General features: G+C 42.4%; 1 protein-coding gene across 1 annotated transcript in view; it reads right to left on the minus strand.

Annotated features, from left to right (window-relative positions):
• Positions 1-15,611, minus strand: part of LOC129695673 (fibrillin-2-like) — a 296,346-nt gene that overhangs the window by 170,482 nt on the left and 110,253 nt on the right. The window contains exon 8 of the mRNA XM_055632838.1: positions 5,657-5,782. Coding sequence (XP_055488813.1) covers positions 5,657-5,782 — 126 coding nt within the window. The remainder of the gene's footprint in view (positions 1-5,656; positions 5,783-15,611) is intronic.

A 15,611-nucleotide genomic window follows, 5' to 3' on the forward strand; every position in this document is an offset into this window, starting at 1 on the left:
ACTTTCCCTCATGAATACTTCACCTTGTCCTAATTAAAATCGTACTGTACGCTTGCAAGGCATTGCAAACCTTCTAGTGTTCAACTGACTATCTTCTTTGAAATGTTACAAAATGTACTATAATCATGTTAACCTCTATAATACTAAAACTCTTCCTATTGTATGTACAGGTGCACAACCTTTTATCCGAAAGCCTTGGGACCAGACACTTGTCGGATTTCGGACATTTTCGGATTTCAGAATGGAAGATTTTTAGCGTAGATTAGGTAGGTAGCGCGGGCGGCTTGAAAAGTCTGGAGCTGCTGCCTCCTCCCGGGTGACCGGGAGACTCATTGCATAAATGTTAGTCAGTTAGTTTGGAGGGATTTTATGTGGTGGTGGTGGAGTCGGGGTGAAGGGGGAAACTTTAATTCTTAGTCCCCTACCTGGTCGGCGACTCCCAACCTCGTGGAGCTGGGGGGCTCCGTCCGGCCGCGGGCGGCGCCGGTTGTAGCTCCGACCCCGGCAACTCTACCCCTGGCTGCGAGGCGCTCCAAATCCAGCGCCGCCCGCGGTCGGACGTCCCAGCTCCGGGAATGTCGGGAGTCGGCAGCGTCGCAGCGCTGGGAAACCAGCGGGGAGCGGGCAATGCCTTACCGGGTCGCCGTGCGGCAAGCTCCGGAACGCTGTGGCCGCCGACACACAACAGAGCGTCGCTGGATTTGGAGCCGCGGAGTTGGGGGCTCCGTCCGGCCGCGGGCGGCGCCGGTTGGAGCTCCAACCCCGGCAACTCTACCCCTGGCTGCGCGGCTCCAAATCCAGCGACGCTCCGCGATGTTGTGTGTCGGCGGCCACAGCGCTCCGGAGCTTGCCGCACGGCGACCCGGTAAGGCATTGCCCGCTCCCCGCTGGTTTCCCAGCGCTGCGACGCTGCCGACTCCCGACATTTGCGGAGCTGGGGCGTCTGGCCGCGGGCCGCGCTGGATTTGGAGCGCCTCGCAGCCAGGGGTAGAGTTGCCGGGGTCGGAGCTACACCTGGCGCCGCCCGCAGCCCCAACGGCCACAGCGCTGCGGAGCTTACTGCACGGCGACCCGGTAAGGCATTGACCGCTCCCCGCCTCTCCGACCAGGTAGGGGACTAAGAATTAAAGTTTACCCCTTCACCCCCCCTTCACATAAAAGCCCTCCAAACTAACTGACTAACATTTAAGCAATGATTTACAGATGTTTAAGCGTCTCCCGGTCTCCAGGGAGGAGGCAGCCGCTACAGTAGTACAGACCTGGGTTGACCGTGGGTCGTTTTGGGTCAAGTTTGGCGCCAAACGCGAGCTTTGGTGCTCAGACGACATCTGGAAAAAATGGCCGGTTTTCGGAGCTTTTCGGTTTCTGGAACACCGGATAAAAGGTTGTGCACCTGTACCGACAATGTGTCAATCTGCTTTTCCTATCTTTTTCCAAACATTAGGCCGCAGCCTTCCCATTTTCACATATCCTACTCATTTTCCCTTTGCGGCGATAAACATCGTTCCGTCGCATTCCCACCTATATTTCGGATGATATTAAACCTTTAAATTTTATAAACAGCCCCAAAAACTCACCCATTTCTGAAAAATAAATCCGAGTGACGTCACAATGCACTCGCAAGGCAGGACGGGACACTCCGTGAGGCAGCTGCCGACACCTGGTGGCGAGGGTGGTGCCGTGGGCCCTGGCTGGAGCCAAGCCTGGTGCTCGAGCTGGAGTGAGAGCAGAGCCTGGAGCTTGGGATGGGGTAGTGACCAGGGCCGAGAAAGAAGCCGCCGCTGGAACCAAGGACGAGCCTGGGTCCGGGGTCAGGGACGAGTCCAGAGATTAAGTCGGGGCCTGCAGTGGAGCCCATGCAGCGGCCAATCTGATGGCTGGAGTCTACAGTCAGGGCCGGGCCGAATACGAGAACCAGACCGAGTTCCAGGCCCTGGCGCTGCTCTACGACCCGAGTAGGTCCTGGGGCAGGGAATGGGAGTGAGGGGAGGAGGATGAAGGAAATGAGGAGGAAGGAGATGGGGTGGGGAATGGGTTGGTAGAGGGAGATGGGGAGGAGGGAGATGGGAAAAAGGGAGGGGGAGATGGGAAGAGGTGGAGGAGGGAGATGCCCCCTCCCTATCTACCCTCACTCCCACCCTCTCTATCTCCTCCCTCGCCCTCTCTATCCTCCCTCCCCCCCCACTCTCCCCCCTCCATCTCCCCCCTTCCTCTCTCCCCCTCTCTATCTTCCCCTCTCCCTCTACTCCCTCTCTACACTCTCCCTCTCCATCTCTATCCCCTCCCTCTCTGCCCTTGGTTTATGTAACTTAATTTTGATTTCCATTTAAATCAATTGAATGAGGCACAGTCAGACACGTGTATGGTTTATGGCTGTAGTCCAGCTGCACATTCAAGGGACTGAAATCCCTCGCCAGGCTGCAATGAATGGCACGATGTGTATTATTGAAACATCATGGGAGACAAAATCAGTCCAATTTATTTGAATAAATGACAAAATGGGAAAAAAGTTAAATAAAACAAAATATATAAACAATGAATGATGGAAATAGAAAGGAGGTCAGTTAGTATCTGTGAAAAGAAAATCCAGATAATGATAAGCTGGATACTTAGCAACAAAAAAAACAAAAAGTAGGTATATACAAAATTAGTAGAGGAATTAGTGGAGGACATTCTAGGGATAAAACAAGATCAAACTAGAGTTGAATTGCAGAGGATAGAGAGGTCAGAGGAAAGAGAAAGAATATAAAAAAGAATATTTAATATATTTATTTCTGTTAGCTGAAAACTAAAGAGTACGACACTATTCTGAGCAGGCATTGGTCCATAGCACAACACATCTCATAATTCATGACACACGGTCAGTGATTTGGCAGTGATTCTTCATCGAAGTTATGAAATTGCCTCATGTGGGAAAAGAAAATGTATCACTGGTGTACAACAAAATATTCTTCTGAGAGTAAAGTAGATGAAGTAGATTTTGCAAATTAACACTCCAAGCATAGAGCTTCTAGTGATGGTAGCATGTGTTGTAAATTCAGTTTCCATCCATGGTAAAAAGTTGTATGAACTTCTTGAAGCTTAGTATTCAAATTTCAAAAATGAATAGTCACCAAACAAAGCTCCATGACAGCTAGAGGCAGGCACATATATGTAAATCGTGGCATGAGGCACATTTGGGGTAAAAATGAATGTGTTTTGCCCAATTTTCCATGTGAAAAATAGGCACATTGGTGACAATTCCTCACTGTGCTGGTCCGCATTTGTACTTGGACCACTGATATTTATTAAAGAAAATTGGCTTCATAGAAGGGAGCAGAGGAAGATGGTGGAAGGTTGTTTTTCATTCAAGAGGCCAAAACTCTCATTTTGTCTGTATGTATGCGTGAGTGCGTGTGTGCGATATTCCAAAACCCCGCTATCGTACACGATAGCGCTGCAAGTTTTGGCCCATCTTACTCACCATTGTCCTGGGATGTAAAAGAAACAAGTTTCTTTCGGATTTATGTTATATTTTACAAGTTATTGACATTTAAAACTTTACAAAAAACACTTTTTAAACCACTTTTCCACGCCCTGATCGTCAGCAGCGTTCAACGTCGCAATGGGATCATGAACCTCGTTTACATTTTTTTAAATCGCGATTTAAAAAAAATATCCGTTATAATCAAATTCTTACATTTTCATTAATTAACAGCTAACATTGTGTTCGTGTTATTTTCAAGAAAAAACACAATTTTCATTGCAGTATTCACTGCAGTTTAGAAGGATGAGGGGGTTCTTATAGAAACATATAAAATTATAAAAGGACTGGACAAGCTGGACGCAGGAAAAATATTCCCAACGTTGGGCAAGTCCAGAACCAGGTGCCCCAGTCTTAGAATAAAGGGGAAGTCATTTAAGACTGGCATGAGAAAAACTTTTTCACCCAGAGAGTTAAAGGGCTGCTTCTTTGTATACTTCTTTGATACATTTGACTGCAATGCATATGGAAATGTCAGTATTCATCTCTTGAGGATAGTTAATGAAAGTGATAATGACAAGGATAAAATTAATAGAAACAAAGAACCACAGATGCTGGTTTATACCAAAGATAAACATAAAGTTCAGGAGTTACTCAACAAATCAGGCAGCATCTCTGGAGAAAGGATCTGAAGAAGGGTCCCGATCCGAAATGTAACCTATCCTTTTTTTCCAGCACTTTGTGTCTATCTTAAGGATAAAAATTAGACTTCATTGTGTATTTAGTAAAAGTACTGGCAATCTGATATTCAATACTATTCGCCCAACGTCAAACATGAAAGTAGCTCTTCAGAGGTGGAAGGGGGGGGGGGGGGGGGGGGGGGGGAAGAGATACCAGAAGTGTTACTGAACAACAGAGAATAACATCTCTGTATTAAATCAATCAATAATTCATTCTTTTTGGAAGGCAGATTATTGAATGGTGTCAGGTTAGGAAAAGGGAAATACTACGAGACCTGGGTGTCCTTGTATTTCAGTCACTGAAAGTAAGCTTTCAGGTACAACAGGCAGTGAAGAAAGCTAATGGCATGTTGGCCTTCATAACGAGAGGAGTTGAGTATAGGAGCAAAGAGGACAGTTGTACAGGGCCATGGTGAGACCACACGTGGAGTGTTGCGTGCAGTTTTGGTCTCCTAATTTGAGGAACGATATTCTTGCTATTGAGGGAGAGCAGTGTAGGTTCACAAGGTTAATTCCCGGGATGGCGGGACTGTCATATAATGAAAGAATTAAGTGATTGGGCTTGTATTCAATGGAATTTAGAAGGATGAGAGGGTATCTTATAGAAACATAAAATTATTAAGGGATTGGACACGCTAGATGCAAGAAAAATGTTCCAGATGTTGGGGGTGTCCAGAATCAGGGGCCACAGTTTAAGAATAAGGAGTAGGCCATTTAGAACTGAGATGTGGAAACACTTTTTCACACAGAGAGTTGTGAATTTGTGGAATTCTCTGCCACAGAAGTGCAGTGGAGGCCGATTCACTGGATGCATTCAAGAGTGTTAGAGCTCTTAGGGCTAGCGGAATCAAGGGGTATGGGGAGAAGGCAGGAATGGGGTACTGATTGTGAATGATCAACCATGATCACAATGAGTGGTGGTGCTAGCTCGAAGGGCCGAATGGCCTACTGTGCCTATTGTCTTTGTATCTATGTAGAATTGGCTTGGAAAAGGAAAAACTGATCAAAAGTTTGGAACCTAAAATCCAGTACTTCCACTTTTTAAATCACTGTATTGCATGAGACTAATGGTAACTAATCAATAGGCATTTACCATAAAGAGTTGATGACCAAAATTAATTATTTACATGACTAATAAAAGTTATGATTTGATGCCACATAGTTGATATTTTTCAAATGATTTTAATACCTTCTTCAGTTTCAACAGCTCTCATTACCAATCCTACAATTTTACTGAAACAGCAGCAGATGAAATCAACTGGTCACAGAAGATAATTCTCAAAGTAACATTCCATGGAGTAATTCATCCAGAACTATTTCCTTCACATAATACACCATCAGAAGGCTGCCCAAAGCAAGTAGAATAATAGAATGTAGGATTTTTGTTATATTTGGCAGATCTTTGCTTTCACTTTTAAAATCGATATCTTGCAAGTCTGTACTTTATACTCACCAATGCATCGAGAGCCATCTGGAGATGTTACATAGCCACGGGGGCAGGTACAGTAAAAGCTTCCAATAGTGTTCGTACATTCGCCTCCATCACAGGCACCAAGGATAATTTGACATTCATCAATATCTGGGGGGGAGGAGGAAGGGAACAATATATAGAGTATGATTAAAAATATATCCATATGGGCTATTAGAGATACATTTGCAATTGTTATAAATGTTTACCTGAACATTTAATTCCTTTGAAAATCTAAAATTTAATCGCAGCAAAGAATCATTATCAACAGCAATATTCAGGGGCATGTCACAACTTAACTTGGACTCAATGTTTTCAGTGTATTGCCTACAGTCACCCAGGCCCCATATGGAACATTAGGCTTCACCAGTTCTTCACCCGCTCTATTATAGATGAAATGTAGACAAAACTCCCTCACAATAAACATTTACAAGATATTTGGACAAGCAAGGTTGAGAGGTGGATGGGCTAAATGCAGCAAATGGACTAAGCCTAAAAAGGACATTTTGGGCAGAATGGACAAGTTGGGTAGTAAGGCCTGGTTTCCGTGCTGCATGGTTCTGTGTTGTCAGAGAGTTTTTAATGGCACCAGCCAGCTGTTTTAGAATCATCAGCAATGACGGCCACATGGCCCAGAGTGTATGCTATTTTTTTTTAAAGGTGCTATCTAATTAGTTCCTTCCTTTGCTCTTTCCATCAAATGTTGCCCCTTCTGTAACTTATCTAACTTGATTTTCAAACTTTCTATTGAATCTATTGCTACCACCCCTTCCTGATCGCAGATAGTATTAAAAAATAAATCTTCCCATCTCCTCTATGATTCTTTTGCCAGTTAATTTAAATATTTATCGAATGGTCAATACCCTCTGGAATGGGAACAATGCTTTCTTACTGATTGTAAGAAATATCCTCATACATTTGAACATTCTTCTTGGAACCTTCTTATTCTTTTCGTGTCTGTAAACAACAATCTCCCAGTGTGCTCTCAGCTCTGAATTTCCACATCCTCAAATATTACTGGGTTTGATATATTGAGTTAGATTTAGCTCCTAGGGCTAACGGAATCAAGGGATATGGGGAGAAGCAGGATTGGGCTGTTGATTTTGGATGATCAGTCATGATCATATTGAGTGGTGGTGCGGTTCGAAGGGCCGAATGGCCTACTCCTTTGAATTGACAAAGATTAATGACCCATTTTGTATACAGATAGCAGATATATAATTTTACATGCACTTTATTTCTTAAAAGTGAACTTCAATGAAGGACTTAGTATATTAGACATCTTACACACAAATAAACCTGATGGACACAGAAAATTGCAAATGTTGCCGTTACCAATAGGAAGGATGGGCAATTGAACCCATTATTACAATTATTCAAGTTAATTATTCATTAATATATCCCACTTTAAAAATATCCAATAGTCTATGCTCCATCACTAGGTTCTCACCAAGAAAACACAATTTAGATTACATTGCAACAACTGCCTAAAGGCAGCGGACAATGTGTGAAAAGATCTAAAATATATGTTGAATGGAAAAAGGTTGAATGGAGATGCCTATAATACCCATATGATAAAGTGAGTACAAGTGTTTGCCTCCTTCACTGCAGGGTAGAAACAGATACACTTGGAAACTGCCTGCCCTACAAACGTTGAAGCAGAAAAAGTGAAACGTCGTCAAATTAACTTTTATGCTAATATTCCATTGCACATGCCAAGTGAAACGGTGCAAGCTTGGCAGCTGTGATTTCCAATTGTCATAACTTTGTGGTAATGTCTAAAGGGAGGACCACTTGACACCAATGTCGCAGCGGCCTCTGCAGTCCGTCTGTCTTTTTTTAAAAAACATTGGTCCCGTTGAGGGTATAGTTTGTAGTGGGGGGATGGGGTGGGTGGGGGAAACTATTAAATCTCTTCCCTGTACGGGGACCCGACCTTTCCCTGTCGGGTCTCCGTTGCCGTTGGGGCCTAGCGCCGTGGAGCGGCCTCCAACCGGAACGACAGCTCAAGTCACGGAGCCGGCGGAGCTGCGGACCTACCATCGTGGAGCAGGCCACCTTCAGAGCGTGGAGAGCTGTGATGGTGCGTTGCTGCAACCCGACTCCGGTGGATGGTGACACCGGGAGCTAGTGGGTCCCCGGTGAGAGACTGCTTCACGGAGCACCAGCAACGGTAACTTCTCCCGCCTGAATTGCGGGGTTGAAAGTGGCCTGGAGCGGGGCCTTACATCGCCCTGCACGGCTTAAACAGCCGCGGGACTTGCTAGCGCCCGCCGGGGGCTCCAACATCAAGACCGGCGCGGCTTTAAATGACCGCGGATTTGCTAGCGCCTACCGGGGGCTTTGACTTTGATTCACTGTGATGGATGTTTGTGTAAATTGTGTTGGTGTGTGTCTTGGTTCTTTTCTTGTATGACTGCAGAAACCAAATTTCGTTTGAACCTCATGTGAGGTTCAAATGACAAATAAATGGTATTATAGTAATATTTCAGAGATGCCAAGAGGAGTGATAAAAAAAATTGAAGAAGAAAACCTCCAAAAGATTGTTAAGGATCCCATTAATTAATGGCCAGCCAGTGGTAATATTTAAACAAATGAATTTGTATCATGAGGTAACATGAACGGTTGATGAAGAGAATTAAGTTAATGCCATCTATATGAACCTTTATTTAAAAAATGGTCAAAATCCAATATAAAAGCTTCCAACAATTTAGCCTAAAATCAGAAAATCAAATGGTAGATTCAGTGCTGGGACTATTTATTTTTTGGTCTTGTACATCAATGACTAGGAATTGAGTGCGCAGTGTAAAATTTTCAATTCAGCAGACACCACCAAACTAGAAGGCATGGCAATCATTGCAGAGGACAACATGGATAATGTAGCAGAATGAGCAGACAAATGACAGATGAAATATAGTTAAGTGACAATTATTTTTGTACATCCTTTGTACACCAGCACTGCATTTCCTTGTATCAAGTATTATATTTTGGTATGAAGAATCACGTACACAATTATCTTAATCTTGCCATTTGTACAATTCCTGTAGCCATAATGACTTTATGTGGCTCTGTGAAATTGTTGAACATTTAAATCCTGATTCCCCTGAGGCAGCGTGAGCAACGAGCAGCCATTAGGTCTCATAGAAACATAGAAAATAGGTGCAGAAGTAGGCCATTCGGCCTTTCGTGCCAGCACCGCCATTCAATATGATCATGGCTGATCATCCAGAATCTGTACCCTATTCCTGCTTTAGCCCTAAGAGCTAACTCTAACTCTCTCTTGAAAACATCCAGTGAATTGGCCTCCACTGCCTTTTTGGAGATAATTCCACAGATTCACAACTCTCGGGTGAAAATGTTTTTCCTCATCTCAGTCCTAAATGACCTACCTCTTATTCCTAAACTGTGACCCCTGGTTCTGGACTTCACCAACATCAGGAACATTGTTCCTGCATCTAGCCTGTCCAATCCCTTAAGAATTGTATATGGTTCTATGAGATCCCCTGTCATCCTTCTAAATTCCAGTGAATATAAGCCCAGTCGACCTATTCTTTCGTCATATGTCAGTCCCGCTGGTCTTAGGTGGAGAAGCTCAATCCTCGCACGTCTAAAATGCCTTTTAACAGGTCGCCGCTAGCCATGGAATTTTTAACTCTTAAATCTCACTGATGTACGGAGACTTTTAAAATAGTTTAAAAGGTATATTTAAATTTAAAAACAGGTTTAGAAATATACTTGTTAAAAATAACAAATTAGATATTAATTTAAATATAAATTTAAAAAAAAACATTTGCTTTTTATTTATGGATAGGATCATGCTAAGTTACCAGATGTAAAGTACGTTCAGTCTCTAAGCTCAGCGCATCAGGGATCTTCGTGACAAATTCAGCAGAAGGTGAGGATGCATTCCAGCTACACTAACATTTGCTCCCTTGTGGATTTAGAGGTACAGCACCAACTTAATGCAGCCTGATTCCTCAATATAATGAGAAATCTGCAGGCTGTATATTGACTTCATTCATTTCAGTGGAGAGGATGAAACCAAGAGGGAGATTTGAAAAGTTTCAGGAAATTTATATTTTTTAACTAAAAGTTTTGTTTTGTATTAATCTCTTTCAAACTATATTTCAGTTTTATTTTTAATATTTTAATAACTTTTAAATAGGACAACTAATTGTAATAGTTTTTATTTAATTAAATCTGAACCAAGAAAATTAAAGAGATCAGCAAAAATCATCACAACTCATCCAATGGGGCCAGATTACACAATCTTTTGCAAGACTCCAATAATCTGGGATCTGATTGTTTGGATATTCTGACGGTCTGACATCTGGCTCACTCATTACTCCAGAATGTGTAGCAGGGGGCCAGAGAGCAAGTGGATGAGAATGAATTCCAAATGCCTTTCAACGTTGAATCCCACTTGGGTCTTGCAGCGTCTCAACAGTCACACCGAGAAATATGCAGGCTAAACACCGACTTCAGTCGACTGAGAGGCCGACATCACACTTTGGGCTGGATGTGCCTTTGGAGCTGTAGTTGAGATTGGGAACACTGGAGGTCAGGACAGTGGATAGGTTTGCAGCTGGAGCCATTATTTGGACAGCTTATGTAATTTCCCCTCCCTTTAAACTCATTGGATTCACTGGATTACCATTGTGTAACATATAACAAATGTGAAATAAAAGCGTTTGGGTAGGAGTAAAATACAATCCTAACAGAAATCTACGAATCCAGCACTATCTGTTGGAGTGGACAGTCCACTACAGAGAGAATCAGATCCAAACTGCCCAAGGTTTCAAGGATCAAAGTAAAGGGCAAAAGGATCTGGGGATCGTGAGGAAAATTGCTTATGTAGAATAATTGTGATTAGGAATTCACTGCCTGAAAGATGATCAGGGTTATCTTAAGGTAAAACTAATTTTCAGAGTTATAGAGAAAGCACAATGGAAGCAAGACTAAGTTACTCTATGAAAAGCAGACATGGGCTTGATGAGCCAAATGGCTTGCAGTACGATCTCAAATGATCATATATCTGATTTTTTTTTTTGACATCTTACTGCGTGCAAAATAGCTGGCAACTCTGATTAATAACTGTGACTCCACAAGTTATTTTAATGATAGCTTTAGCTCACACTGAGAATGTGATCTGATGTTTGCAAATATAAGTTCCTTCATTTGATCATGGACATTCTTCCATTCGCCAGAATACCAATGAACTTTAGCCTGTGATGTATATTTTAATGAAATGGCTTTCATTTTAACAAAATTGGTCAATAACTGCTTCCACTTAAACAGCTTGATGTTCAAACAATAACACAAGCTGTGGTCAATTTTCTGGTCACTAATTATAAAACTTGATTGAATATGTCCATGTATCAACACTCAGAAACATAGGGAGTAACATTTTCCATGACGTGGACATGGTTTTCTGCTCTTCATTGCAACTACTGACAGAAGTAAAATAAAAATCTATTTCTCCCACTTGAGTTAACTAGAAAACATGGGAAACTAAACAAGAACTGCATTTCTGCACAACCATCATGTTTTTGTAAAATTTAATTACATCTTAAGATGCATTATGAAGTCTAACAGGATTCAGCAGCAATAAGATTCAGTTTCTATGTTATCTCATAGTCATACAGCTTGGAACCAGGCCAATTTGCACACTGCCAAAACATTCATTTACAGTAATCCCATTTTACTCTCTACACATTCCCATCAGATTGCCCACATTTTACTGTTCTAGTAGCAATGTACAGTGGCCATTTAACCTAGGAAATTGTTCAATTTTGGTGAGTGGAGGGAATCTCACGAGGGAGGATGTGCAAACTGGACTTAGACAGAACCAAAGGTCTAGACTGCACTCAGATGGCTAGAGCTGTGAAGGTGCAGCAAAACTAATTGCATCACTGTGCCAGCCCATATCTTGGGTATTTCCAGAGCCAATGGCAACAGAATAAATTAAACCCCACTTTTAATACATGGGACTATTTTCTACAGAAATCCTTGCTTTATTCCACTATTTCAAGAAAACTGTTGAACAATGGCATTGTCCATCAACAAATCTGTTGCATTGGCTGTCCATTTATGAGATTGCTTAACAAGGGGCATTACAGTGGCGCAGTGGAAGAGCTGCTATCTCACAGCGCCAGTGACCTGTGTTCAAACCTATCTATGAGTGCTGTCTGTGTAGAGTTTGGAGGTTCTCCTTGTGACCATGTGGGTTTTTTCCAGGTGCTCTGGTTCCTCCCACATCACAAAGACGTGCAGGTTTGTAAGTTAATTGGCTAATTGGTAAATTGCCCTTAGCATGTATGGTACAAAAGTGGGATAACGTAGAACTCGTGTACGGGTGATCGATGGGAGTGGACTCTGTGGTCTGAAGGGCCCATTCTAATGTGGTATCTCTCAATTAAACTAAAGGGAATTTAACAATTCCCTGCATTACAATTGCGGCTGTATTTCAGTAGCGGCTGTGAAGCTCATCGGGATGTCCTGTGGCCATTACTACCTCTATAAAAATGTAAGTTCCTTTTTTCTTTGGTGTCATAAAAACTAATCTTAGGAGCAAGGCAAGGGAAATTCAATCAAGCCAATTACATACAAAAGGTAATTTGAAGTTTAGGGGTAACATGAGGGGGAACTTCTTTACTCAGAGAGTAGTAGCTGTGTGGAATGAGTTTCCAGTGGAAGTTGTGGAGGCAGGTTCGATTTTATCATTTAAAAATAAATTGGATAGGTATATGGACGGGAAAGGAATGGAGGGTTATGGTCTGAGTGCAGGTAGATGGGACCAGGAGAGAATAAGTGTTCAGCACGGACTTGCAGGGCTGAGATGGCCTGTTTCCGTACTGTAATTATTGTATGGTTATATGGTTGAAGGGTCACAAATTAAGTAAAATTTGATTTTGTCTAGACCTTGCTAGCATTTGGAAAACACACCTCAGTTGTGATCCAACAAACCACTGTATGGAATGTGCTATAAAGCATTTATTTTAAAATTAATGTCACATAGTGCAACTGATATTATCTGAAATTCTTAGCCAAACTCAGCTTGACGAATGTTGCTCAAAGCATGAAAGGATGCTTTCTAACTTGCTTAGGCAAGATTATTTAAAACTTACTAAAGTATCTTAATGTGTCTAAATCTATCCTGTGAGACGAATCAGTAATAGATACATATGTACATACTTCCAATGGATACCTGCAAAAGCAGCTGTATTTAACATTCATTTACAAATAACAAATATTTATACGTCAGTGCAGATCTTCTGCTGAGCAGCCAAGCCCATAACTCGGTTGGACAGTAGAACAACCTGAACAGCGTGGGCTTCTGCTCAGGAGAGCATTGGCCCCAAGACATAAATAGTGCACTGGTAGACTCATGGAGCCCAAAGAATCTCCGCCAAGTTTGCAGTTTCCAGGTCTCGGGCTGGGAATTCTGCCCATTGAGTCTATGCCAGATTAAACCTGGCATTAAAACAAATAGGAGAAATCAGCTGCCAGCAGAGAGGAGAGATTATTATTTGATTCAATTAAAATGAAGTATTTTAAAATTAATTTTCAACACCATGTGTGTATGCACACATGTATTTCAATACTTTAAATTTATGTTTTCAACATTTATAAAGCAGCTCAAATACCTTTTCATACACCCAATAACAAGTTTTAACACCCAATGAACCTGGTGGCAGAGTCTCAATTACTACCAATGCCATCAGTAGGTTAATGCCCCTGTCCCACTTAGGAAACCTCTGGAGACTTTGCGCCCCACCCAAGGTTTCCGTGCAGTTCCCGGAGGTTGCAGGTGGTTGCCGGAGGTTGCAGGTAGTGGAAGCAGGTAGGGAGACTGACAAAAACCTCCGGGAACCGCACGGAAACCTTGGGTGGGGTGCAAAGTCTCCAGAGGTTTCCGTTCAGGTTTCCTAAGTGGGACAGGGGCATAAGGGGTTGTCCCACTGAGGCGACCTAATTGGCGAGTTTAGAAGAGTTTAGGAGAGTTTGAAAAAGTGTCCTATTGATGACCTCCTTTGGCTATGTGGAAGACCACCTTCGACCTCCTTCGACTATGTTGAAGACTAGCTTCGACTAGCTTTGGGAAAATTGGACCAAATAATGGAGAGTGAAGATGACCTCCTTCGATCTCCCTTCGACTATGTTGAAGACTATCTATGACTATCTTCAACTACCTTTGATTGCCTACGACTACCCTCGATTACTTACGAAAAACATGCCGACATACTATGATCTACCTCGACTAAACCTACGAGTAAGCATAAATATCGATTTTTTCCATGGCGACCTTTTTTTACTCGCGGGCATTTTTCAGCATGTTAAAAAATACGCCGCAATCTAGCTGAGGCCTCGAGTAAGCGGGGACTACTCTTGAGCATGAAGGAGAGTTACAAAGACCTCCTAGGATTTGAGTATAGGAGCAGGGAGGTTCTACTGCAGTTGTACAGGGTATTGGTGAGACCACACCTGGAGTATTGTGTACAGTTTTGGTCTCCAAATCTGAGGAAAGACATTCTTACAGAGAAGGTTCACCAGACTGATTCCTGGGATGTCAGGACTTTCGTATGAAGAAAGACTGGATAGACTCGGCTTGTACTCGCTAGAATTTAGAAGATTGAGGGAGGGATCTTATAGAAACGTACCAAATTCTTAGGGGGTTGGACAGGCTAGATGCAGGAAGATTGTTTCCGATGTTGGGGAAGTCCAGGACAAGGGGTCACAGTTTAAGGATAAGGGGGAAATCCTTTAGGACCGAGATGAGAAAAACATTTTTCACACAGAGAGTGGTGTGTCTCTGGAACTCCCTGCCACAGAAGGTAGTTGAGGCCAGTTCATTGGCTATATTTAAGAGGGAGTTAGATGTGGCCCTTGTGACTAAAGGGATCAGGGGGTATGGAGAGAAGGCAGGTACAGGATACTGAGATGGATGATCAGCCATGATCATATTGAATGGCGGTGCAGGCTCGAAGGGCCGAATGGCCTACTCCTGCAACTATTTTTCAATGACCTCGTGTCAAACATGCTGCGAGTATGAGTCGAGGGCAAACTCTTGTGAACTCGCGGGTTAGGTCGCCGTAGAGGGTCAGCCCCTTTAGGTATTACACTGAGTGAGCCCCGATGTAGACCAATGCTGACTGGATCTTAACAATGAGCTGAAATTCAGGAACATTGCACCTGGAACATGGCACAAGAAACAATCTGATACAAGTGCAGGCAGCCAGTGTTCATGGAATACGATCATCTTCCCCATTATATACATCCATTTAATTTGATCAGTACCCAGATATACATTTGTTGCCCTGCATTATTTCAGTCTATTTCAAGCAAATTAGGCTTGTTTTTTTTTGTTTTTTATATAGGGTCCAAGTTGATCAATGACCTGCTGGCATCCTTCAATTCCTGATTGGAGTCATGAAAAACAATTGGCTAAAGATGTTTTGAAAGGTAAAAAATATATATTTTTAGCTGGGTAAGAATGCATTGGAGACACAAGAGTCTGATGGATCTTTCCATGATGCTTGGTTGCACAATGGACTAAGAAAAAAGAAAGCTCACGTTTAAATGTAAAGCTCAGTAGACCTGGAAGAGGAGCACAATTTCAGTATTAAGAACGACAAACAAAATTAGGGATACATATGCTATAAAGGTATTGTAAATCCTATAAAACTGCAAGAGGTTTATCTAGCAGTTAGGTTAGGAATATGAATATGCTAAGAGTATTCATCCAAAAGTCGTTGATTCACTGTTCATCGAAGTAAGGGAGAAATTGGGGAAAAACTGAAATATTATTTGAAAGATTCTTTGAAAAAAACAGGGAACAATCTCATTAATGACTTAACTAATTGCACCAGTAGGTGAACTTGGTTCATTAAATCATGTTTAACGTTATTGTATTTTTAAATGCAATACGTTGTATTATGGA

This window comes from Leucoraja erinacea, chromosome 3 (assembly GCF_028641065.1).
Source record: "Leucoraja erinacea ecotype New England chromosome 3, Leri_hhj_1, whole genome shotgun sequence".
In the NCBI taxonomy this organism is placed as follows: Eukaryota; Metazoa; Chordata; class Chondrichthyes; order Rajiformes; family Rajidae; genus Leucoraja; species Leucoraja erinaceus.